Raw genomic sequence first — 23,328 nt, 5'->3', positions numbered from 1 at the left:
TGCTGTTTAAAAGTACACCACAGAATATTTGTGACCCTTTTCAGATTGTACTGTAGTACATAAGCATTGCACTTTTCAGCTAATTTGATTTTTTTCCCCTTGTGTGGTTCCTTCATTTAAAATAAAACAAAAAACTAATCTAGGCTAAGGTAAAATTTAAAAAAAAAAAAAAAAAAAAAAAAAAAAAAAAAAAAAAAGGGAAAAAACATCTCAAAAGGAAACTCTTTGATCATTCTTTTGGGAAGGCTAAAAGTTCCTCTACAAGGTCACCAAAGTGATATGACTTCACCCAACGATATGACGGTGAGACTTGTTCCAGTGCCGTTATATAGCCGATGCTTTTAAAGGGTTCAAATGACTTCCGCATGGCCAGATTACGTTTGTTTGGATGTCACACTTGATCGGCGTGGCCTTGTAGAGCAACAAGCCTCTACGTAGTAAGCACTACTCTGGGATGGAGGAATGGGGTTCTAATTGCATATTAGGTTTGACTGCACCTCAAGAGAAGATCAAACACTCACACACACACACACGCAAACACACACAGACACACAGACACACCCGTACATACATACACAGAATAGATATGTAGGCGGGTGCTCTCCTGGTCCTCTTGGCCACGTTAAAGGGAGACACCCCCTGGTGGTAGATGACGGTGACAGCAGCATGACCGAGCCTGGCGGCGCCCTTACTCGGACAGGCAGCCGTCCAGGCCAACCGGTGCGCCGTGGCGGTCTTTGACGTAGCCGTTGTGGAGGCCGTTGCTGGGCAGGGGGGCGCAGGCGGCCGTGATGCCACAGTGCTTGAGCAAGTTGAGGCCTGGCGAGGGGGAGACACCAGGGGAGGAGCAGGAGCTGGAGGAAGGGTCGAGTTGGGGGAAAGGCTTCATGGTGGAGAGGATCAGAGCTAGGCAGTCAGCCACGTCTTTGTTGGGCGCGCACGCCAGAGCTGGGGTGTGGCCTGGTGGATGAGGAAAAAGTCACATGACGTAATTGTCCAATAACAACCCTGGTTGATTACTCCGACCCCCCCCAGAAAAATCTGATTTCCAATTTGAATCACAATTTTTTTCCCCTTGTAATGGCGATTTGATCCCTTGTTGAAGTTGTACGTTTGCTGTACAAAGAAATGAACAATTTCTAATTTTTGTTTCTTATATTATTAAACAATATAACAATGCTGAAGTACTGTTGACAAATTGTTTGATGTAACCTGGTCTCATGATGCAAAATGTGAGTATCAATATGAAGAGGACTATTAAACTCATTCACTGCCAGACATTTTTAGGCCTTTGAAAAAATATATAAAGAAATTCCTGGGGTTGAATTGCTGGACTGTGAAAAGACAAATAAATACGTCAATGGCAGTGAATGAGTTAAGTGAAAATTCTAATTAAACAGAGATGGATTGATCCATTCATTGATAAAACAGATCATGTCCTTGGCAATGATCTAAGCGATTGACAATGTGATAGTCCTCAACCAGGCTTCTTTCTTGCCATACGCAAAACAATGCGAAAATAAGCATGAGCGCATTGTTGTCGGTTTCTCAGCGGGACTGAAACTCAATAGTAGGTTTAAAAAAATAATAAAAACAGTCGCTAGAGGGGTAGGAAAAAGTGGCTAAATAAAGCAATCAAATCACAAAGTTTCTTTTGTAATCTAGCTCCTCTTTGTTCACAGCCATGTTGTTAGTGTAAGCAGTGACAAAAACTCAAGTGAATCGATGAAATTGACTCACTGCCAGCCCTAGAGGTTGACCAAGAGTCCTGGAACAGATTGAATTCAAACTTGGCAAGGTTCCACTGAACTTAAATACAGCGACATTTTGCAACTCCTACTTGAACACAATGCTGGAGTCACATTTATCAGATGCTCACCTTCCTCATCCACAGCCAGAACGGTGGCTCCTCTGCTCAGCAGCGCCTGCACCACTGTGGCCAGGCCATTGCGAGCGGCGAGATGGAGAGGCCTGGAGGAGAGCGAGTTGAAACAAAAACTAAATCAATGGCCCATCTCTCACAACAGCAGAAAAGGGGACAAGTAAACTGCAAGGGATTTGACATTATTCCATTTAATCCCTAACAACAACAATAACAACACAACATTTGATATTCTCACATTTGCAGAGCACTGTTGGTAGCGTTTACAAGAGTAGGACTGTGGATCTCCCCCAGAATCAGCAGAGCGCACATCTCATGAGCCTGAAAGAACGTCAAACAAAGAATGCATCAAAAACCGTTGAGATTATGAGAAACCGTAATTACATGGCTTAAAGTGAGAAAAATATCCGTGCCTGAAAAGTTTATTCTGGTTTTTTTTTTTTGCGGTTAGGTGGAGAGGGAAAGGGGGCGGGGGGTTCAGTGCTGAATCAGTACGGTACTGATTCCCCAGGTACTGGCAGAGGTGGGTCAGACTGACAGACCGGTCCGTCAGTCGGTCACTGATGGACGACTGTTTTGTTGATGAATGACGGCAAAACTTTTTAAAATGATGGACTGATGAATAACAGAAGTGGGTTTTCATCAGTCAGTGTATTCGTCGTTCGTCACCGATTAGTTGTCTGTAGTTAGTTGTCACTGTTAAGTCACTGGCGGACGCTTTTCTTTTTATTTTTCTGACTTTTTTGGGGGGCACCGACCGACTGACGGACCAACAGACTTCTGACGGACTGACAATTACAATTCAGTTTGTCACAAATAATGATGACCTTTAAACCACGCATACTGTGTTTGGGATGACAATAACAAGTGTGTGTGTGTGTGTACCTTGTTGCAGGCCAGGTGCAGGGCAGTGTTCCTATTCTCATCCAGCAGCGTGAGGTCGGCCTTCGCCCGGTGAAGGAGGATGGCTAAACAACCGCAAAGCAAAGACAAATTATGACGACAGTGAAAATTCAAGCGTAACCTTAGAGGAAGTAAACTCCCCCCTTAAAATCTTTGCAATAATATGTTCCATGCACGAGTCGAACCACAGCATTCGGATTAATATTGCGTTTGCGGATTATGAGTTAAACAGCAAAAGCCACCCGTTTTTATCACAAATGCAATAGCAATCAGAATGCCATGTTAAGACTAGTGTGGGACTCCATAGTACATTTTCCTGGAAATATTTTTTTTGCATTGATTTCCCTTTTAAGACAAGAACAGACCAATCCACCAATTATAGCTGGCGTTGATGTCGCCACCTATCTAATAATGAGTAATTGAGGAAGAGCCACTCTTTGAGACAATATCCTACGGCAGTGTGTGAGTGTGCTAGCTTTAGTGAAGTGATTTTCTCCACATGTATTTTAGAATAAATTGAACAATCAGGACTGACAACCTTTTCTAAGCAGTAACAGTGAAGATGCTAAAGATGAGCAAATTCAACAGAGGATCAAATATATTATAGTATTTTCCCACGTTGTTATGCTTAAATCAGGTCAATATTCCCTCACAGATGCATTTAAAAAAAACAAAAAAACTTTCTGTCTGCATTAAATCCTTTAGTGGACTTACCCACTGTACCACTGTGTCCCTTATCAGCAGCCACCATAAGAGCAGAGCGCCCACTGCTGTCCACCGCATTGATCTCAGTCCCATGGCGAAGCACCAGCTGGAGTCCTGCGACGTCCTCGGCAAAAGCAGCAGCATGCAGCGGGGTCCTGCGGGCGCATACAGCAACATCTACGTCAGGCCTTTTTTTTTTTTTTTTTTTTAGCATATTCTCAGACAATTTCATGCATCAGAAAAGCCAAAAGCTAAGACGTATGGGTTGTGTGGTCTCACCTTCCTTTGGCATCTCTGGTGTTTATCATGTGGACCCCGGCACATTCAAGAAGCCGTTCTGCAGCACCGCTGTGGCCATTCATCCTGTTGACCAAGTGCAATGTTGTCAAGCGCTCATCTAAATTGACCAGTTTTTTTTTTTTTTTTTTTTGCTTCTGAGGAAAATAGAACGTGAAGCCTTGTGAATTTTAAAAATTTCCGCAAAAAATTGCCATAAAACGTATTCTGTAAAGTCTGCTTAACTGACTGATCTGCGACTACAGGAAAAGGTTGGTTTAGGTTATTGTTGCCAAAGTAGACAGGTTATTTTCACTAACAATTTGAACTCATTAAATTGCAGATCTGGGCATTTCATTAAAATTTCCCGGTCCATTTATCACCTTCCGCAGCCGGGGTACCCTTCTGCCGTCCGTCTATCCGCCTATCATTTTAAACGGGTGTCCGTTGGCGTTTCCGTCTACCAACTTCCACTAGCGTCACAGTATCCACTAGTATCACACATGATTCCTGCCACTAAAACCAATTGTTTTTTACATACTGAAACAGACAATAAATACTCACAGAGCACAGTGCAGTGGAGTGAAAGGGTTTCCCTCTTCATGAATAAATGTTTTGAATTCAAGTAAAACCTCCAAACAGTCTTCATGCCCTGAAAATAAAGACAGCAAAAGTGATGTATTGTAATACAATATTTAAATGCGGTCAAATGTCAAGTGACTTGAAGTCAAACCTTTGTACGCAGCCCAGTGCAACGGGGTGTATTGTTTGTTGTCCAGCAGTTTGTCTTGCAGCTCAATTGCAGCTGCGGAGGCCTGCACCAGATTGGCCAAGATCTCGGCGTGGCCCCTGGAGGCAGCGTAGTGCAGCGGCGTCCGACCCAGCGAGTCCCGACACAGCGCGGAAGCTTTGCGCTCCAGCAGGGCCGCCACACACTCATCGTGACCCAGCAACGCCTAAAACACACCAAGGGTGAGACCATCAACCATAACCTAGTGGGTACAGTGGTTCTAAAGTCCAATCATTTTCTGATAGATATTACGATTTTGATTCAATTCATGATCAAGCTTCAGTGCACTATTCGCTATGTACAGTATCATTTACAAACATGACAGAAAATTCCGATCCAAATTACCATCCAAAACCTTAAAGATATTACAACACAGACACCCAACAGGCTGTGTGAGGGAGGTGGTCCTTTTTCAAGGTTTTTAAAATGATTCAATAAGCAAGACCTACTGGTATGTGTTATACAAATCAAAAATTGTTTCAATTTTTTTATTGCGGTACATGTCTTTGCACATAAACGTATATGTATTTTTTCAATTTAACAAAAAACAGTTAGTCCCTTAGCTAAGCTGAACTGATTCAAAAATGTTTCTTTATTAGCTATTATTGTGTAGATCTCAAAACTCAGTACTCTGTGGTGCAAAATAGTGCAAATAAACGCAAATAACAGTGTTAATATTGTAAATATTTAATATACATTTGACCTTATAAGGTCCTTATCACTGTAGCCAAACAAAAATCAAACAAACATTGCAGCATTTGTTTGGAGACTACTTCCTGACTCACAAGGGACGACATAAGATGTAGCGGCTGCTCGAATTCGGCCTCCTTTTCAATTACACAGCAAAATAAAGCTGGATTTGCACAAATGTAGTTTTATGACTGTAGTTCTGACCTCAATTTTTAACTGACCAATGCCCACTTTGAATGAACATTTATGACAAATAAACAAAGCCAAGAATACTTTGCCTCTCATTTGAAGAACCTTTAGCTATCTGCTGAACTAATGCTTCAGTATCTGCGGATTTAATTTAAAAATGTGCACAGTTAACACTTCAGCACGGAGCTCATCAAAATTAATCAACAGTGCACACAACTACGGTGACTTCAAGAGAAGCGAAAAAAAAAGTTGGTACTTATCGTTAGAACTTTACTATCGTCTTATGACATTTGCAGTAGGCATCCATAGAGTGAGAGTTGTTGGCTTACCCCTCTGTGCAATGCCGTGCTGCCTCTCTTATCCTTGGCATCTGGAACTGCCTCCTTCGCCAACAGGAAGCGGACACAGTCAGTGTGACCCCCGAGAACGGCGAGCATTAGAGGTGTCCTGCAGTGCACGAGTAACAAAAAGGAGGCTGTTACATTGAGCACAAGGAAGCGTAAAGCCTTTGTTTAAAATGACACAGAAGCACTCACTGGCCAAACTTGTCCGCAACATTGGTGAGGTCGCCCTCCTCCCCACATTCGATCATCTTGTGCAGGCAATCGGAGTGACCGTGAGCAGCTGAAGAGACACAAACATTTTATTTTAACAAGAATACCAACATAGATATAGTAAAACACAAATGCATTTGTACAGCTGCCAAAAATGATAGAATCACCACTCCCAGAAGAGGACGATTTAAATGTTACACATTGGAGAAAAAACACCATGTCTATTCAAAAGCGCCACCCTTCTGGCTTTAAGAAACACTAAAAAAAGAAAGAATATTTTGTTTTGAGCAAGCAGATGAAAAAAAATGCCACTCAATTCAGAGGAAAAAAAAGATTGCAAAATCACTTGCAATAGTATTGGCGCACATCCAGAGTCACAAAACACTCAAATAGACATCCTATTTGTTATATAAAAAAGTTATGAGGTAATATTAGGGGTGGGTGATAAGGGGAAAAAAACTAAGCAAAAAAAAAAAATGCTCTACTTATTAAAAAAATAAAAGTAAAGATAATTTGATGATATTCGACAAAAAAGACTGTAAATCTGCACTTGCTTCACAGAACAATTATAAATCGACAGCATTTCTGACAATAGCTCTTGTTTATAATTGCTTCATACATCCTCTGCAATGTATTGTACAACAGTTTAACAATAAAGAACATCAAATTATGTCCTGGATATATAAAGTGTCTTCATTTATTTTTGTGAATATTTCTGACAATTCATTTCATCCAGTTTCTCCTTAATGAGAGTTATCAGTCAAGTTTGATATGTAGTATGCAAAGGTCTACCAGTTCCAGCTACTATAGCAGTCAGAATGAAAAAACCCAAAAGATATATGGTTATTTGTGCCATATGTCTCACCCTGGAATATGTCATTTGTGGAAGGTCCATAACAGAGCGTAAGAGAAATAGAGCTGTTAGCGTTGTAATTGCATATACATTTGAAGTGACAACAAATGCAGCCGGGATCTTTTGACAGTTTCCAAAATGTTCCTACACATACTATACATGCTATATAGTCTCATTATGTAGCTAGGATGGAGAGTACGAGTGCGTAAGTGAATGTTAAGCAAATATCAAACATCCGGCCAACTTTTACCTGCTCGCATAAATCTATGTGATGGAGGCGCCGGCGTTAGTGATGTTTCGCCAACGTTTAGTTGCTCTCTCAATTGTATATACAGTACATGTTTGCTCAACTTGGCGAGAGTTTCATGCATATCATGCTCAGCATTACTTTTCTTTTCCTGAGTGTTAGTCGAGCTTGTGGAGTAGCAAGGTTGCGTAATCTTTCATATGGTTTGTGGGGGAACAAAAGTGCCGGCAAATTGCAAATAACCTTCATTTGTCGATGTTGGTGTTGCAGTTTAGCAGGACTGCTAAGATAAAATTTATTAAATCAGAGACTTATAGATTCATTTGTCTGGCCGTATGCAGGCTTTAAATGTCCGGCAGTGATTAATTGGCTGACATTCTGGGATTGATATGAAACATAACCTCTGCTTCCAAAGTTAACCACAACACACTGTGAACTCACATACCTGCAACATGAATCGGGGTCCAAATGAGGCGGTTGTCGTTAAGGAGACATGAAGCTCCCTGGGCCAAGAGCACCTCCACACAGTGGGCGTAGCCTTTCTGGGCAGCCAGATAGAGCACAGAGCGGCCAGCAGCATCTTGCATATCCACATAGGCAGCCGTCTCAGTCAGTACGCGCAGCGCTTGCCAGTGACCCCTGTCAGCCTTCACGCAAGGGAGGGGAAAGGAAAGGGACAGTCACTTTAGTTTTATTCTCGTTCAAGAAACCAAGAGACAAAGTGGAGGGAATATTGAAGGCACACTCACAGCGAGATGCAGGGGACTGACTGGAATACTGCTCTCTATATCTCCAAGTGCATTAAAGGACATCTCCAGGAGCTAAAACACACATACACACTTATATAAACACGTTTTGTGTGTGATGGTAAGCAACTATTTACTAACTCCTCTGATCATATACAGCGAACATACTGCAGGATCTCAAAACTCAAATACAATAGTACAGTGATGCGAGTCAACATTCAAATCATTTGGATAGTTTGAAGAGGATGGAGGGAATAAGCCCTTTAATGCTTGTTGAACTAAGCTCTCCTTCTTGATGAGAGACACCTCCAGACTTGTGTGAAACTTGTAAAGCCCCAAATGTTGTTCCAATTTGATGTCCATATTTGACTAAACAACAAATCTTTTGACAGGGACAAAAAAATGTACTTACCAGCTCCAGGTTCTGTGTGTTGCCATGATAAGCTGCATAGTGAACAGCGCTGTAACCCTTAGCGTTGACCATTGAGGGATCTGCGCCGTTATCCAGAAGATGCTCCAAGCAACTGTTTGTAGGAAGGAAAGACACATGGATGTTCAGTCATGATGTGACCAACAAAAGGCAAATGTAGTGGAGCAAAAATAAGCAGTAAAAACTCACAAGTATGACTCCTTCACCTCTTCTTCATCATGCTGATGATTCCCATAAAAATGTCCATCACCTCTGAAAAACAAAAAACAAAACAAAAACTGTCTTAAGTTCTTTGCTGGCATCTCACACTGGTGACCTGCTGGACAGTAGCTACATTGGGGATGCTTTTTATTTTATTTTTTTAAACTTTAACACATTAAGGCCTAAAGCGCCTGGTGAAACTCTCTCAAAACCCTAAGGGCGGTGTTACGATCACCCTCTAAAACATGAAGTTTTCCCGGAAATGCAACACCTTTAAAATAATTGATATCTCAGCTCCCGTAGCATATACAAACATAATTCCAAAAGAATTTGAGAGCTTAGACATGTGAATCTCACACAGGCCAGAGTTAATCCTTATTTATAGTTTCAATGAAAAATGCAAAATAATGAGTAGCACTATTTTTAACTCATTCGCTGCCACACATTTCCAGACCCTCTTTTACTCCTACGTTTAAAAAAATTGAAGAAAATATAAATACGTTCCTGGGATTGAATAGCTGGACTGTGAAAAGACAAGTAAATTTGGCAACGGCAGTGAATGAGTTAATAAATAATAAAAAAAAGAGTGTTAATTACCATCCACTATTCTGTTACAAAGCTATCTAATTCGTCATTGTCTACAAACATATATCTTTAAAAAAAAAGGGAGATAATGACGTATACGCTTTCCCGGCTCAAAAGGTAGAAAGACACAACAGCGCTCCTGGCTCAAGTGGTAGAAATGTGGTTATGCGCTCCCGGCATAAAGGGTTAAAAAAAATATATATAGACATTTTGGAAAACGTTATTCACGGTAGAAAACTTTAGGTACCCATTTATTTGTAAAAGTTATCATTTAGTAAGTACGGTAAATCAGTGTGGCTTCTTTTCCTGATGACACATTCTTACGTCGCTGTACAAACTAGTTCATTGCACGCCATTTGCAACCTCAAAACATTTTGTATTTTTGTAATGTCGTAGACCGAGGAATCCCTGCACTGGGAACAGTACTTCACAGTATCCGCTTTTTCTAACAGAAAAGGGTTAATCGCGAGTAAAACCATGACAAGTTGAGTAGATACCATGGAGGGTACAATTGGCCATTACTTGCAAGTCGTAGCGACTGCATAAGCAAAACCGTGTTCATACAGCCGCTACACCTTTACAATTCCACGAGTGTCAAAATTCCACAAAAAAATAGTAATCAATGCATCCTCGTCTGTGCTGCTGATTGTTGTTGTTTCTCACCTGCTGAAGGCTTGCGAGGCTGCAGAGTAGTGCAGGGGTGTGCAGCCTGTTTGGTCAGGCTCGTTGATCTCAGCACCAGCGCTCACCAGGGTCACAGTGCACTGGTATCTCCCATTAGCAGCCGCATAGTGTAATGGTGTCCTAGTAGCAAGAAAGCAAAACATGGGTCAGGTTTTCCTATTTGACAGCTACAGGGTAACACAGCTGCACAGAAATGTTGAACACATTCATTGAAGTTGTCAACATCTAATGAAGTTTAGTGCAAACGTTCACCTTCCCATTAGGTCCCTCCTGTTCAGGTCCGTGCCACTACTTAAGAGCAAGTTCAGACATTCAACATTTCTGGAAAGACACACAACCATGGATATGAAGTTAGTATGGTTTCACAACCTTAAAAAAAAACAACAACAAACATTAGCCCAATTGACTACAGATTGCTGTAGATGTTGGAGCAACAGCAAAAATTAAGGTGGAATCACATTTTTTGTAGGCATTTTGATCAAGCCAGTTCTAGTATTGAACAACTTCTGCAGTCTTAAGATAAAAGCATGCCACAGTGCAAATGTCTATCAATTTGGCTTAAAACACAGAGACACCAGTTTGCGCGTCTATTAAGAAATTTAGCACTTGTCCTAGTGTTATGTATGTTAGATAAAAACAAATTAATACATAAAAATAATAGAAATCCAAGACAGAAATTTGTCCCCATTCCTCATTCATCTCTTTTGTGTTTTGGCACTCAAAACAGTGAAACTGTGAGGATGTGAAGATATTCACGTCACTCTTTTCCTTTAAGCATCACCGTCATTGCCATTAACGTAATATTACGTCCAATAGCTTTCTGCTAACATAATAAGAAGGAATTAGCATTTTACTGCCGTAATTTTACAACATCAATGTTGTACCACACAGCAGCAACACATACAAGTAGAACATGCAGCTCTGTGGAAACAGAACTGCTAAAATACTATTTCTTCTTGACATCATCGATCAACTCTACCTGTGTATTTCCATTGCCTGTAAGGCTAAGGTGTACACAGCAGGGGCGATAGTGCTCACATTTGTATTTGTAACCTACAGAATGTGGCTTATATGTGAACAGTTTTTTTTAAGTTATTGGGTGTGGCTTAACAGTATATACTGATCAATGTTCTGTAGTTGAGCTTGCATGAAAAGTGTGGTCTTTAGAAGTTAGGGACAGTTACGACTTTATTGGTCAATGAACATTCCATTTAGTGAGAAAGGTTGTAAAGAGATCGTCGCAGGTCGTAAAAGATTGTGGAGGTCAGACCATCTGTTTCTAGGCAGGATGTGTTTGTTTGAAGGCGCACGGGATCAAAGAAGGCAAACTATTTGCACCTCATGCATACAGAATGTGATAACGTTACCTAGGAGCGTGCTCGCGGAGGCAATAAGATTAAGATAAAAGAGGAGAACAATAAGATCTGCAGCCTTCTCCAGGAGCTGAAACTGCTGTTGGACTCCACTTTCAAGATCATTCGTTGTGAACAGCGAATACAACATTTGACAAGGCGCTGGAGTATTATTAAACCACATGGACACACGTTGGCATTTCCGATTTAGATCGGTTATCCTCATATTTAGTCGACAACACTTTCTTACCCTCCAGAGGCAGCAGCGTGTAGACAGGTCCTCCCAAAGTTGTCAGGGGTGTTAATGTCAAACCCTGCCGACAGCACGTGCTCCTTACTCATGGAGGAGACGATGCTGTACAGCTGACCTGTGGGGAGGCAAATTCATGAGTCGACTGCAAACACACAACGCAAGAGCGGTTTAAGTGTATGCGTTATTATCCATCACAAACCTGAGGAGAGTAACTTGCGACAACAGTCTGAAAACCCGTAAAGCACAGCTAAGTGCAAGGGGAACATTCCATGGATCCCACGTCTGGAAAAGAACACAAGAACAAAAATATATATATATATTACCTTTGCAACGTACAGTTACTGTCCTCTAACAACAATGTGAGACCATTTTACTGTACATTGTGAGCCATATTTTAATTCCATGTAATGCCAACAAGTGCTGCTGGGAGGGGAGACCTCCCAAAATTAATTTGTTCTTTTCATGAATGTCTATCATACACACCGCCCACATTTACTTTGGTTTGCGGTAGGGCAAAAGCTCAAGGCCCAGTCCAAAGGTTAAATCAGTCATTGAACGACGCTTGGGCAATTCATTTTCAAAACGGGTCATGTAAGACACTGGAATACTTATCGAGGGCCATGCCAACATGTGTTAATTATCAATTTATGCAATTGAATATAAAGCAGTACATTGTATTGTTTTAATAAGATGCTATTTCAGTAGATATGGAACATTTTGTTGTAAATGGGAAAAACTAAATTTTAAAATCCTAAGTAGGCTGCTTTGACAATTTACAGTGGTTTCAAAAAGTCCAGGTTTCAATAACCGCTAATGCTGTCTGTCACCAGTAATGAGATCTTCTCTTTTTTGATGGGCAGCAGTGCACAATATGATGGGCTGTTTGCAGAGTTGAGTAAACTAGCGGCCTCTTTGAAGTTAATTGCCTCCGATTCCCTCCTTCTCTCCAAGTAGCTATGCACGGAGGAGGAGGAGTGGGAACGGAGGGAGTTCAGACGAAAGAGACAGGATGCTTTTGCATTGTCCTTAAAAAACAGACAAAAACATGTACATGCATAGGTGCCAGCGTGTCCCCGGGAAAACATGAGTAACGGACGGGTCTGTTCGAAAAATAGCTCACCAGTGACAGGACCCCGTGTCTTGCTAAGAAGAATTAAAACAGACTTATTTATTCAAACTTAACATGGTACACATTTCTTGATATACCCCAAATTCTATAATTTGTTTAAAAATAAAATAGATTGTATTAATTAAAAAAATGCTGTTTCAATTTGTCCAAATATGTTAAAAGAGACCATTTCATAACTGTAATTTGAATACTGTGATACCATGATATTTTTGCTCACGGTTATTATAAGGACAGAATATAATATCCGCATATGCCTAATCATAAGCGGTTATAATAAGATTGCATATACAGTACACAGTAATATTGAAATCACTATTTATTAAACGAACAAAAAATGCATATTTTTCTGAAAAAATTAGCACCAACCATTAACTCATATTAGCCGTTACTAATAGTTTTCAAGGTCGATCGCCCTCTTCCCTCTCTACCGTGCCGAAAATAAGAACGACTAACATGACGATCACGTTGACATTGTCACTAGTTGCTTTAAAAAAAAAAAAAAAAAAGCTGCTGAAGAGCTTACGAAAAAGCTTAACATTGCTAAGTAGAGGACACAAGTCGTTGCTCTTGCACTTATACCGCCCACACACCAAAATACAAGATTTGCAAACAGTGCTTCAATGACAATGTCAGCTTTGTGTAAAATTTCTGTTTTACCTTGCCAACACTTGTTACGAGCTAAGAAGACCATAATAGGAAACTGTATCATTGGAAGCCATAGTTACAATTACACATAATTACTCATTAGGAAATGAACATTTGTGAGGACCTTTAAATTTTTTTTTTGTTTTTTTTAATCAATAAGTCACTGAACTGGTTGCCCAATGACAGGTCAATTAGGTTATTCATGTTTGCTAAGGCTTTGCTCTGTGTTTTATGTTCCGTTGTCTTTGCTACCTGGCTGTGTCTGCCCCGTTGGTCATCAGAGTGCTGATCAGCAGTTCATGGCCGAACTTAGCAGCGACATGGAGAGGAGTATTGCCGTATCTATCCACACAATCGATTTCGCCACCTGATGGGACACAATGGGTTGCACACATATTTGTAAAAGGAACCCATTACACAATTTAACAAAATAAGTGTCCCCCCTCCCCGCCTCACACACACTTTTGACAACATTGCTCGATGGTTTCCTTAATTTCTTCATGAATAATACATGTGTCGGTACAAAAAAAAAAAAGACAACATATACAAAAGGTGTCCATCTATGAAAGTCGACGATAGAGTGCTGATCCAAATGAGGAATTTTCTGCCTTTGTGATTGGTACTTGGTTTTCTATTAATGTTTCACACAAACATTACAGTACATAAAAGGATCATGTTTTGTTTGTTGCAGGTACAAAAAAAAAATACACTACTGTATTTGATGATGTGCGTGAAAAAAGCCTTCTTTCTATCCAAAAATGAATGGTGGTTACCGTTCTGGATGAGGATCTGAGAGCGTGTGAAGCGTCCATGAATGGCTGCCATGTGTAGGGGGCTCTTCCCTTCTTTGCTCTGTTGTAGAGAAAGAACAACGGCAAATTTAGTTCAGACACCAGAACGCAATTTCAATTCATGGCACTTTCTTCGAGATCTCCCCCAAAGAAAAAAACAATAAATAGAAACACAGTTTGCCCTTCAGTTTTGAATCATTTAACAAGTTAATTTTGCAGTTGCAAGATACAGTGACGAACAATTTTACTGCGTTACGACAGATGTGTCTGATAATATTATCATCCCATTTAGCCAGTTTAGAGTAAAATGTGAGATATTATTTACAAAGGCAGAATTTTTTTATATAGCTCTTGTATTCATTGCATCGTGTGCTCATAAGGTTGTGGTGGGCCGGTGTGTACTGTATATGAACACATTTATTGTTTTTAACCACTTGTCTCAATTGCTATTATATTATTATTACTTGTTATAAGACTTACTAGTGTGTCAATAAGCTTAAAAGCTTACGGTGTCTATCAATAAGAACCTGAAATAAGATTTGCTTATTTACATATGAAGACTTATTTGCATACATGCATTTTTTTTTTCAAGTCAACATACTATGGACATTTTTTTTTTAATGTCTGAATAGAAATGGTTGTTTCTGGAAGACCAGCCCACCTATCGAGTCTAATAAGTGTGCAGTAATTTTTTATTCTTTGTGTATTTTGACAGAAGGTCAGAGACCTTTTATTAAAGACATGTAACAAACATGTTAAATGGTGAAATTGTTGCATATGTCTCAATTAAGTCAGATTGCCTTGGAACCACAACTATGAGGACAAAAAAAAACAACAACGATACTGACTTGCTGGTTGACATCTGCCCCGTTGTTGACCAGCAACTCCAGACAGAGGGCGCCGTTAGTGGAGACAGCAGCCAGGTGCAGAGGCGTGTAGCCACACCTGTTGGGCTGGTTCACGTTGGCCCCGTGGTTGACCAGCTCGGTGGCCACGGCCTCCTGCCCCATGTAGCACGCCATGTGGAGCGCCGTGTTCCCGAATCCGTTGGGCTCGTCAATCTGAGAAGGTGCGAAATTTCCACCATGTTCCCATTGTTTTTTCAAAGAGACAAATTGAAATGAATACAGTCACACACACAAAAAACACTGTCGGTTCTTTTACCTCTGCCCCCATCCTCAGCAGGTATTTTACAATTTCAATGTGGCCACTCGCGGCGGCAGCATGGAGAGGCGTGTAGCCCTGCTTGTCCTTGCTGCTCTTGTCTGCGCCACGTGACACCAGCAGCTTCACAACCTCCACATGGCCTGCACCACATCACATGAACAACAAGAGCGCTCAGTAAAACGTGGTCCGCCCTTCCGCCAAAAGTCAGCAAGAGCCCAGCTCTAACCATCATTTTTGATTTGGAAATTGTATCTTTAAAAGATCATTCTGAGTGACTCTCCTGGTGTATTAGTGATTTTCCCTCCCCAATCAGCTCAGAAATAAATGTTAATTACTCACGATCACAAATCCTTGCGTGCGGTCAACAGAGTTTGGCTGAGCTGATAATGGCGTGGAACAGAAAGATAGCCAATTAACTCATTCACTGCCGAAGACGAATGTATATGTCTTTTCACAGTCCAGTCATTCAATCCCAGGAATTTATATATATATTTTTTTCAATTTTTTTTTAAACCTTAGGGTAAAAGAGCGCCTGACAATGTCTGTCAGTGAATGAGTTAAGAAGCTCATTTAAGCTTGCGCTGTTGCCAGACACTAATTGAGGAGCAACGAGTTATGTTGCACAATAAAAATGAAATAAAGACTTAGTAACTGCAATAGTTATCAGATGAGTTAAAAGTTAACCTAGTTTCTTCTACGACAACACTCTCCTTTGTATTTTCTGTCAGTGTGGATGCCCTGTGATACCATGCTGCCTGTCACAGATCAGTCTTATTATTATACCAGTCATCTAGTTTGGAAGAGCAGACTCACAGTTATCAATAAAAATATGTTTGTGTGTGTGTGTGTGTGGTATGCTGTGTTGGTCATTCTGGGAACCCCATACCCAAAAAGCAGTACACTGAAAGACTGATGACACCCGACAAACAAATAAAACAGAAGTGAGTTGGCTAACACTACAGCACAAAGATTCAAGATTTGTGTAAGTTACCCAAGTAAGCAGCAGAGTGGACGGGCTGTCGCTCCTTCTTATCTATGGCACTCAGGTTGGCTCCCTTATTCAGCAGCAGCTTCACCATCTAGTAGATATTTCCCATCTATTTGTGTCTTATCGTTTTGAGGAGAATTTCTTGTGACGAGCTCTCTGCACGTGTGCCTCACCTCCTGGAACCCACTCTGAGCGGCATGGTGCAGTGCAGTTCTGCCGGTGCGATCCGCCATGTTCAGGTTGCTCAGCTGGCTCAGCAAGGCCTCGGCGCAGCGCGTGGCCCGGTTGGCGGCCGCCACGTGCAGCGCCGTCTGCCAGAACTTGTCCCGGGCGTTGGCCTCCGCACCGCGCCTCAGCAGCAGACCCACGGCCCTCTGTAGACACAAAAGGCACTTTGTGCTGTTGCCACTTGGGTGTACAATACGTATTCCCACCTACGGACCTCTGTCAAACGGAAATTCACTCACCTGGAAAAAAAAACATATACATTACATTTTCTACTCCTATATTACATTAACGATCGATTACTTCCAACAAAAGTTCCGGTACTGTATCCGGAACCCACAGGAAAGCCCGCAGTAGCGTAAACTCAAGCAGCTCCCGCTCATACTATGGAAAAACTCTGACCGCTCCGCCTTCATCGGATCCCAAACGCCGACATGTAAGTTACTTCTTTGGCATACGTTTTACTGAAATTGCAAAAGATTTTACATTTATTCGTTTACATTTTCGTCTGTAGATTATGGCATCCAAACGAAGAAGAGCGGTAATGACCGTGAAAGAGAGAGAGAAATGCATCCGATTATGCAAAACTGGACACAAAGTAAAAAACATCCAGGAGACACTTGGAGTCTGAAAAACTCAAATCTATGTGAAAAGTCCTGATGTAAAGCCACCGTCCAGCAAGAGAGCTATGGAGATGGCATGAAAAATGCTTTTGTATGCACAAGAATCGGCAGACATCAGTGATGATCAACGGGACAGTTACTTGCAACTAGCAACAAAACTGTATGATACGCAGACAAACATTTTCATACAGCAAAGAATGAAGCCAACAAAACGACTCAAAATACTCATTTTTTCCCAAGTATGAGAAAAATCAACACTAAAATACAGTCCAGTTTCCTCTTGTTAAGTACTGTACTGCATTGGTGTTACAGTATTTACAGTATTTTTTCAACAGTATTTGGACTATCTTTTTTATACGGTACTGTATTTTGTTAATATACCTGTACTTTATAGTTTAGTTTTTGTTTAATAAAACATTTTGGGAAAATATTTTTGGGGGGCATTATATTGCTTGTGTTGTTACACATGTATTTTGTTAACATACTTGCACGTTCGCACAGGACATGTACCGTAGTCGTTTCCCACATAAGGAAATACTGTTATAAGGAAAGATTGGACAATGCAAATATGATCCCTTACTAGAGAATACTTACTGTATTTCCTTGAGTCGACAGCAAGTGTTTTTGCTGCCACTATCATAAGAGTCAGCTATCTTAAGAGGAAGTCAAACCAAACATAATTTTTTCAAGAGTATGTTCTATGCAGGCCAACTAGTTGAAACAAGGCGTTCTGATTAATATCGCGTTTGTGGAATATGAGTTAAAGGGACACTTGGGTGAGCTTAACATTAGCACTTGGGTTTGCATGTAAAAATGACATCAGTACGAAAGTGCCCCCCCCAGACTCTGTCGTGATTTAAGGTCTTTTTGTGTGAATAGATTTATGACAGATTGCCCCTCCCCCTTCATGTTGCCTCGCAAGCAGTCGCATGCGGTGTCCCTGCTTGCTTACTTGCAGCCGCGACCTGCCTGAGTGACGCGGCGTGAGAGTGACGAAAGCCCTCATCGAAAAGCAAACAAAAAGTTTCGGCGAGGCTGCCTGCACAGACGAGTGTGACCGCATTGAAACGTGCCATTTCGGCTGTTACCTTACAAATTGGACAGCGCGTTCTAAGTCGAAAAACTGGGTCCATTCCTCATCCAAATAAATGTGCACGTCTACTCATTCCCACTTCAGTCTCTGTAAATATCCTGACTGGTATTTAATGCCTCGCCCGTTCTAACCGTGATCAGCAAAGAAGCAGTGTTTTTTTTTTTAAGCAAAGAAGCAGCGTACGCTCGTCCCAGCCTAAATCTATGTAGTTCTCCTGACTTCCACATTTCCTCATTCTCATATAAATCAGCCACGGAGAGGTTAATCCTTTTCATATGTTGAAGTGGGCATTAATAGAGATGTCCACATACATTTTGGTGCCAATTGATCTCCGTTTTTGGACGTTATAAGCAATAAAAGTACAATGATTTCCAATGGAGAGTTTGGAATCGGTTCCTCCAGTGACTCCGACCGAACAAGGATAGAACAGTATGGGGCGCTGCCATTCTCCTCATTAACAAGAGGCGTTATTCATGGAGTCACTTATTTTCTAATTTCTCCCAAATTTATTGATAAAACAGAAAATGACTACTCTTTTCATTTTCCTGATCAAAAAAGCCTTTAAGCAGGAAAATCTAGCCATCTCAGGGGGCGGCCATTTTGTCACTTCTGCCGACTGAAAATGACATCACAGTTGCTCAGGGCTCAGCTAACGACCAGTCACGACTCAGCTTCAGAAAACAGGTGAGCTGTGATTGGTCGTTACCTGAGCAACTTCGATGTCATTTTCAGTCGACAGAAGTGACAAAATGGCCGCCCCTTGAGATGGCTAAAAACAGGTGTATTTTGCTACTTAACTCATATTTCACAAACTCAATAATAATCAGAATGCCATGTTTCAACTAGTGGGCCTGTGTAGAACATATTCTTAAAAAACAATGTTTGGTTTGACTTCCACTTTAATGCAGGCATACAATGGGAAAAACATGGGCAAACATAAATTGGCATCATTATTGTCATTTTAAACCACTGAAAAACGTTTACGTTAACACAAAAATGGCAGTCACAAATAAAACAAAGAAGCATAGGCATATACTCTCTGCTCTGTGGGAACAATTGCTGGAGTTTAGTTTTAGTTTACTGTGGTTGACATCTACTCTCGCACTACTGTTATTGTCAGGCTAAAATATGCTCAGATAATTAATTGAATGTCTCGGTAAGATTGTATTGAGGAATTATCGTGTGGCGCATTGAAGGTGTGTTCGGGGAAAATTCAAAATGTCACTACTGTGTATGCTTGTCCTATGGGACTGTTATGCTTCAGCCTTATGAAGTTTGCCTGGCAACAGGGGACGGTGCAAACATTGTAGGTGCGACTTTTAGCTTGTGATCAGGAAAAAAAAAAAAACTTTTCTAGAATGAATCATGAATGCTTTGTGTTTGTGGGATTTATAATATTGTAGTTGTCATAGAAATACAGTGAGACAGAGAGAAAGAACTTATGTAGTTTCCGAGCTATGCAGTGCTTAGCAAATGCTAAAATGGACTGTCACTTGTATGTGTTAAATCACCTGTGATACCAAGACCATCCAGCATCATTAAGTGCTTTAATGCGGAATCTTTCAATTTCAGCAAGCTCGACGTTGTACCATTTTGAACAGGAATGAGCAATTTCACACTCCATTTCCATTTTTATAACCAAATTTGATGCAGCTCACTCGGCTTCTCTGAGAAGTCAGAACTTGAGCATAAAATTCAACCACTAAACTTTTGAATAACTATCATTAATCAACAAGAAAGAATGATATACTTAGCTATTTTATTTATTTAAAACTTTAGATAGCAATAATAGTTATATGCTTCCATTACAAATATCAGCTTGGTTAAAGAGCTTCTATATAATGGTGTATTAATTACAGCATAGAGAAACAAAAAAATATGTATTACTAATGTTAATTTCGAGCAAGTGTGGCATAAATCATGGGACTAATAATTCATTTTGAGCACTGTAAATATTTATAATACATTAGGTCAGCAGAAATATTGCACAGGTATCCCATGATGGACGCCGCATATTTATATTAGATATTTGGATGGTGGGAAAAAAAAAAAAAAAAAATCAAGTGTGTTGCTTACTTCGTTCCTGGAAGCAGCTGCCCTGTGCAAGGGGGTGAGCCATACATGGTCTTTCGCGTTCACATTGGCACCTGAGGGTACAAAGGTATCAATTATATTGAGGCGAACAAGGATTTGACAGTTTGTGGTTCCAAAGAAAATAATACTGTATATTTAATGTGGTGCCTCAAATGTTTCCCGTTAACACCAGGGGTTGCAGTTTTTCCGTTGTGGTGAGCTGGTATGTGTAAGAGGGTTAATTTGTCAGGTGTGTCGGTGTGAGTTGCCAACTGTCATTTGTTCGCCTACTCCACACAGGAGGGACTGAGCTCAGATTCATACACGGAACCTCTCCACTGTGAGGACAGCATGCTAACAACTAGCTCACTGTTCTTACCTAATAATAATAATGATATCATATTTGCTGGTGAACCTATTTTTTTTTTACACTGTTTACAATGTTAAAATGTTACTTTAAAAATGGTTGCACAGTAAAAAAAAACAAAAAAAACCCCACCAAAAACAATTCTGAGACCCTGGGAGAGATTACAGTCATCTCAGTTCCAGAGTTAGCATGTTGTCCCGATGCTTGCTTGGGTTTTCTCCTATATGCCAAAAACATTTTATGTTCATTGAAGACTTTCTGTAGGTGTGAATGGATGATTGTCTACAGTTAAAACCTCTTAAACGCTGTCCTCCTCATATATCGTATTATTTGGACCAAGTTACACTTTTGTTTTTTTCAGTTTGGCTGGTCTGATGACTTACACTCAGGTACAACTTGTATATCGTCGCTGTCCTGTGGAAAACATGTATGTCGATATATTGAAATAAGAGCCCAGACTGTGACCCAAAATCCGTGTTCCTTATTTGTGTTGACTTAATGTGCATCAACGCCACCATCCTCGCGGTAATGCACCAAAAGTAATTGCCAACTGCCAAAAAATGCAGCCAATCAGCAGCTCGTGCTTCAACTATTGTATTTTCGAAAACATCCACGATTACGGTGTGTAGATTTTATGTGGGCTCTACTGTTCATTGTCTCGGTTTTCGTCAAGTAAATTTCCCCCCCCAAAATGCAATTTATACTCAGGAGTGACATATGTTTTTTTTTCTTCTTCATGAAGCATTTTTTGACTGGTACGACTCCTGAGCGACATATAGTCGGTATCATGCTCAAGGACATTTTAACGTGATTACAAGGGCTGAGGATCGAACCACCAATCTTCACACAAAAAATAAACTGCTGAGAATATTTGGAATAGAGCGGTCAACCAGCATCCTGGTGTACAACCTCAGTCAATACAATATGAATTTATGTATATCACACTTCAGTGTACGTGTCATTTTGCGTTTTAATTTAAGCAATTGGTTTTATGAGTCACAGTTGCCGATACACATTTCAGACGTTTATTGAACAGCTGGAAAACAGTAAAATACAAATACACTAAGACCTAGTATTTATCTAAAAAAAACACAATCATCTCACTAACTCTGTCTTAAAGACAAGTATACATAGGCGCAAAGCCGCCTGTCTACCGGCATGTGATTAACGCCTTAAGTGGCACGCCTCCTGCATGTGTGAGGAAGTCGGATGTCCTCAAGCAGTGAAGCGCCCGCGTCTTCTCAGCTCCTCGTTGAAAAGAATGATGCCAGAAATGCGATATGGAATTTTGTCAAAATTTTGGTATGGTGACAACACTGCTAAGAGCAGACCCACACACAAGCTGCTGTCAGCCACAGCTCACACCTAGACACTCACATGCATACTCTTCGTTGTCACAAGTCACCCTACCGGGCCCCACTTCTTAAAGGCATATGCATGTGCACAGATGCTACAATACATACAATAACTTCTGTATATTTTACAATTGCCTTTTGGTGCGTTCAAATACGTTCACATGTTTAAAAGGTGTGTAATAATTCCTTTATAACTAAGTTTGAATTCAAATGTGTTGAAAGCCTTTAGGAGGGGTAAAACTATGAAAACCAAACGTATTTGGTCACTCTATGTGGATTTTCACCTGCTGTGGGTGGGTTTAGAACACATCCTATAAGCGGGCATTCACTGTAATTAGTTAATACAGTAAACCAAGGTAGGCGTCTGACCTGATTCAATGAGGAGGTCCATGATATGAACATCACCCATGCATGCAGCAGCATGAAGAGGCGTACGGCGCTCTTGGTCCTGATCAATTAGAAAAAGAATAAAAATCTCATTCCATGGCCTTCATGGTGACAACTATCTGTCGAACAACAATCTCTGCTCCTGTGCACACCTACCAGTGAATTGACATCCTCCTTTTTGTGCAGTAATAATTGGACTTCTTCAGCATTACGGTTGAAGATGGCCTGGACCAGAGGAGGCTGAAACGCACAAATACAGCACAGTCACAATTATTGTTGGACGGTATGGTTAAGGTTACCTTCCTGCTATTTGCATTGCAAAATGTTGTCTTATTTAGTTCTCATTTTAATCATTTTTCTAGTCTACATTTTTTTAGACACAATTGGGGTTGCACCCAAATTCGTTGCATCTGCACTCTACCATGACTGTACAGTAAATGCTTCTTCATATTCTAACGATACGCTACGATGCAGATAAACCCATTCCATTCAACTAGGATAAATCGATTCGCGATGTATGAATTTGCCTTTGCTTTCTATTGCTAGACCAGAACCAATAAATTTTAAGCGACCTTACATGAGATATTGCGGCTAATGTAACTGGGCGACGCTTGCAGCAAATAGATGGATCCCTCATAGAGGCCTACACTACACTGGGCCTCAGTGTCTCGACTGGCTCGCCTAGTCGAGAGGTTTTGGTTAGCCGTGAGCTTAGGCGCAGGTTCAGAAATTTTACGGGGGGATTTAATTGACGCAAATCATCATAAAATTTTACGTCGTGATAACTAGGGCGCCGCCATCCACCCCATGGAAGATGTGTAATCCGAGGATTTAGAAACAAGTCTGTCTTTCGGGTGAGCGCCGTGATGCGCAGAAGAGCATGCCAGCAAATAGACGGCGCCCCTCGTCGGCGTACCTGGTCTGCAATGTTGAGTACTCCCATCTCCCAAACTCAGCCAGGACGGAGCTCCTTCATGGGGCTGAAACTTGGAGGTATACTGCGGCGCGCTGCTGTTTCCACCCTTTAAACGACATCCATCGCTAGCGGAGAACACGAATGCGACTCCCTCCCGATCTGACACTGTTGTTGTCTGCATCTGATGTCGGCTTGGACGATGCAATGCTGCCTGTCGCTACCCAGCTTC

General features: G+C 41.0%; 1 protein-coding gene across 1 annotated transcript; it reads right to left on the bottom strand.

Annotated features, from left to right (window-relative positions):
• Window positions 1-182: 182 nt before the first annotated feature.
• Window positions 183-23,328, bottom strand: ankrd52a (ankyrin repeat domain 52a). Its single transcript, XM_086025996.1, has 28 exons — window positions 23,100-23,328; window positions 22,340-22,423; window positions 22,166-22,244; window positions 20,078-20,148; window positions 16,234-16,434; window positions 16,064-16,151; window positions 15,070-15,212; window positions 14,754-14,966; window positions 13,888-13,966; window positions 13,367-13,481; window positions 11,540-11,622; window positions 11,338-11,455; window positions 9,988-10,056; window positions 9,715-9,855; window positions 8,455-8,517; window positions 8,248-8,359; window positions 7,839-7,910; window positions 7,535-7,736; window positions 5,972-6,059; window positions 5,765-5,882; window positions 4,500-4,722; window positions 4,331-4,418; window positions 3,770-3,853; window positions 3,500-3,645; window positions 2,768-2,850; window positions 2,121-2,203; window positions 1,880-1,971; window positions 183-960 (listed from the first exon to the last, which is right to left on the bottom strand). The coding sequence occupies exons 1-28, from the start codon at window positions 23,124-23,126 to the stop codon at window positions 689-691; spliced, it is 3,237 nt and encodes a 1,078-aa protein (XP_085882122.1). The 5' UTR covers window positions 23,127-23,328; the 3' UTR covers window positions 183-688.

The sequence above is a fragment of the Filicampus tigris genome, chromosome 1 (genome assembly GCF_054856515.1).
Source record: "Filicampus tigris isolate MCC_2025a chromosome 1, RoL_Ftig_1.0, whole genome shotgun sequence".
Lineage (NCBI taxonomy): Eukaryota > Metazoa > Chordata > Actinopteri > Syngnathiformes > Syngnathidae > Filicampus > Filicampus tigris.
Note: the sequence above shows the minus strand (reverse complement) of the source record. Positions and strands in the feature narration are given on the sequence as shown.

Coding starts and splice junctions, on each gene's coding strand:
- ankrd52a (XM_086025996.1), bottom strand. CDS start 23,126: ATGGGAGTACTCAACATTGCAGACCAG. Junction 7,737..7,838: donor TCAGTCCCCTGCATCTCGCT/GTGAGTGTGCCT, acceptor CCTTGCGTGAAG/GCTGACAGGGGTCACTGGCA. Junction 3,854..4,330: donor ACTCCACTGCACTGTGCTCT/GTGAGTATTTAT, acceptor CTTGGTCAACAG/GATGAATGGCCACAGCGGTG.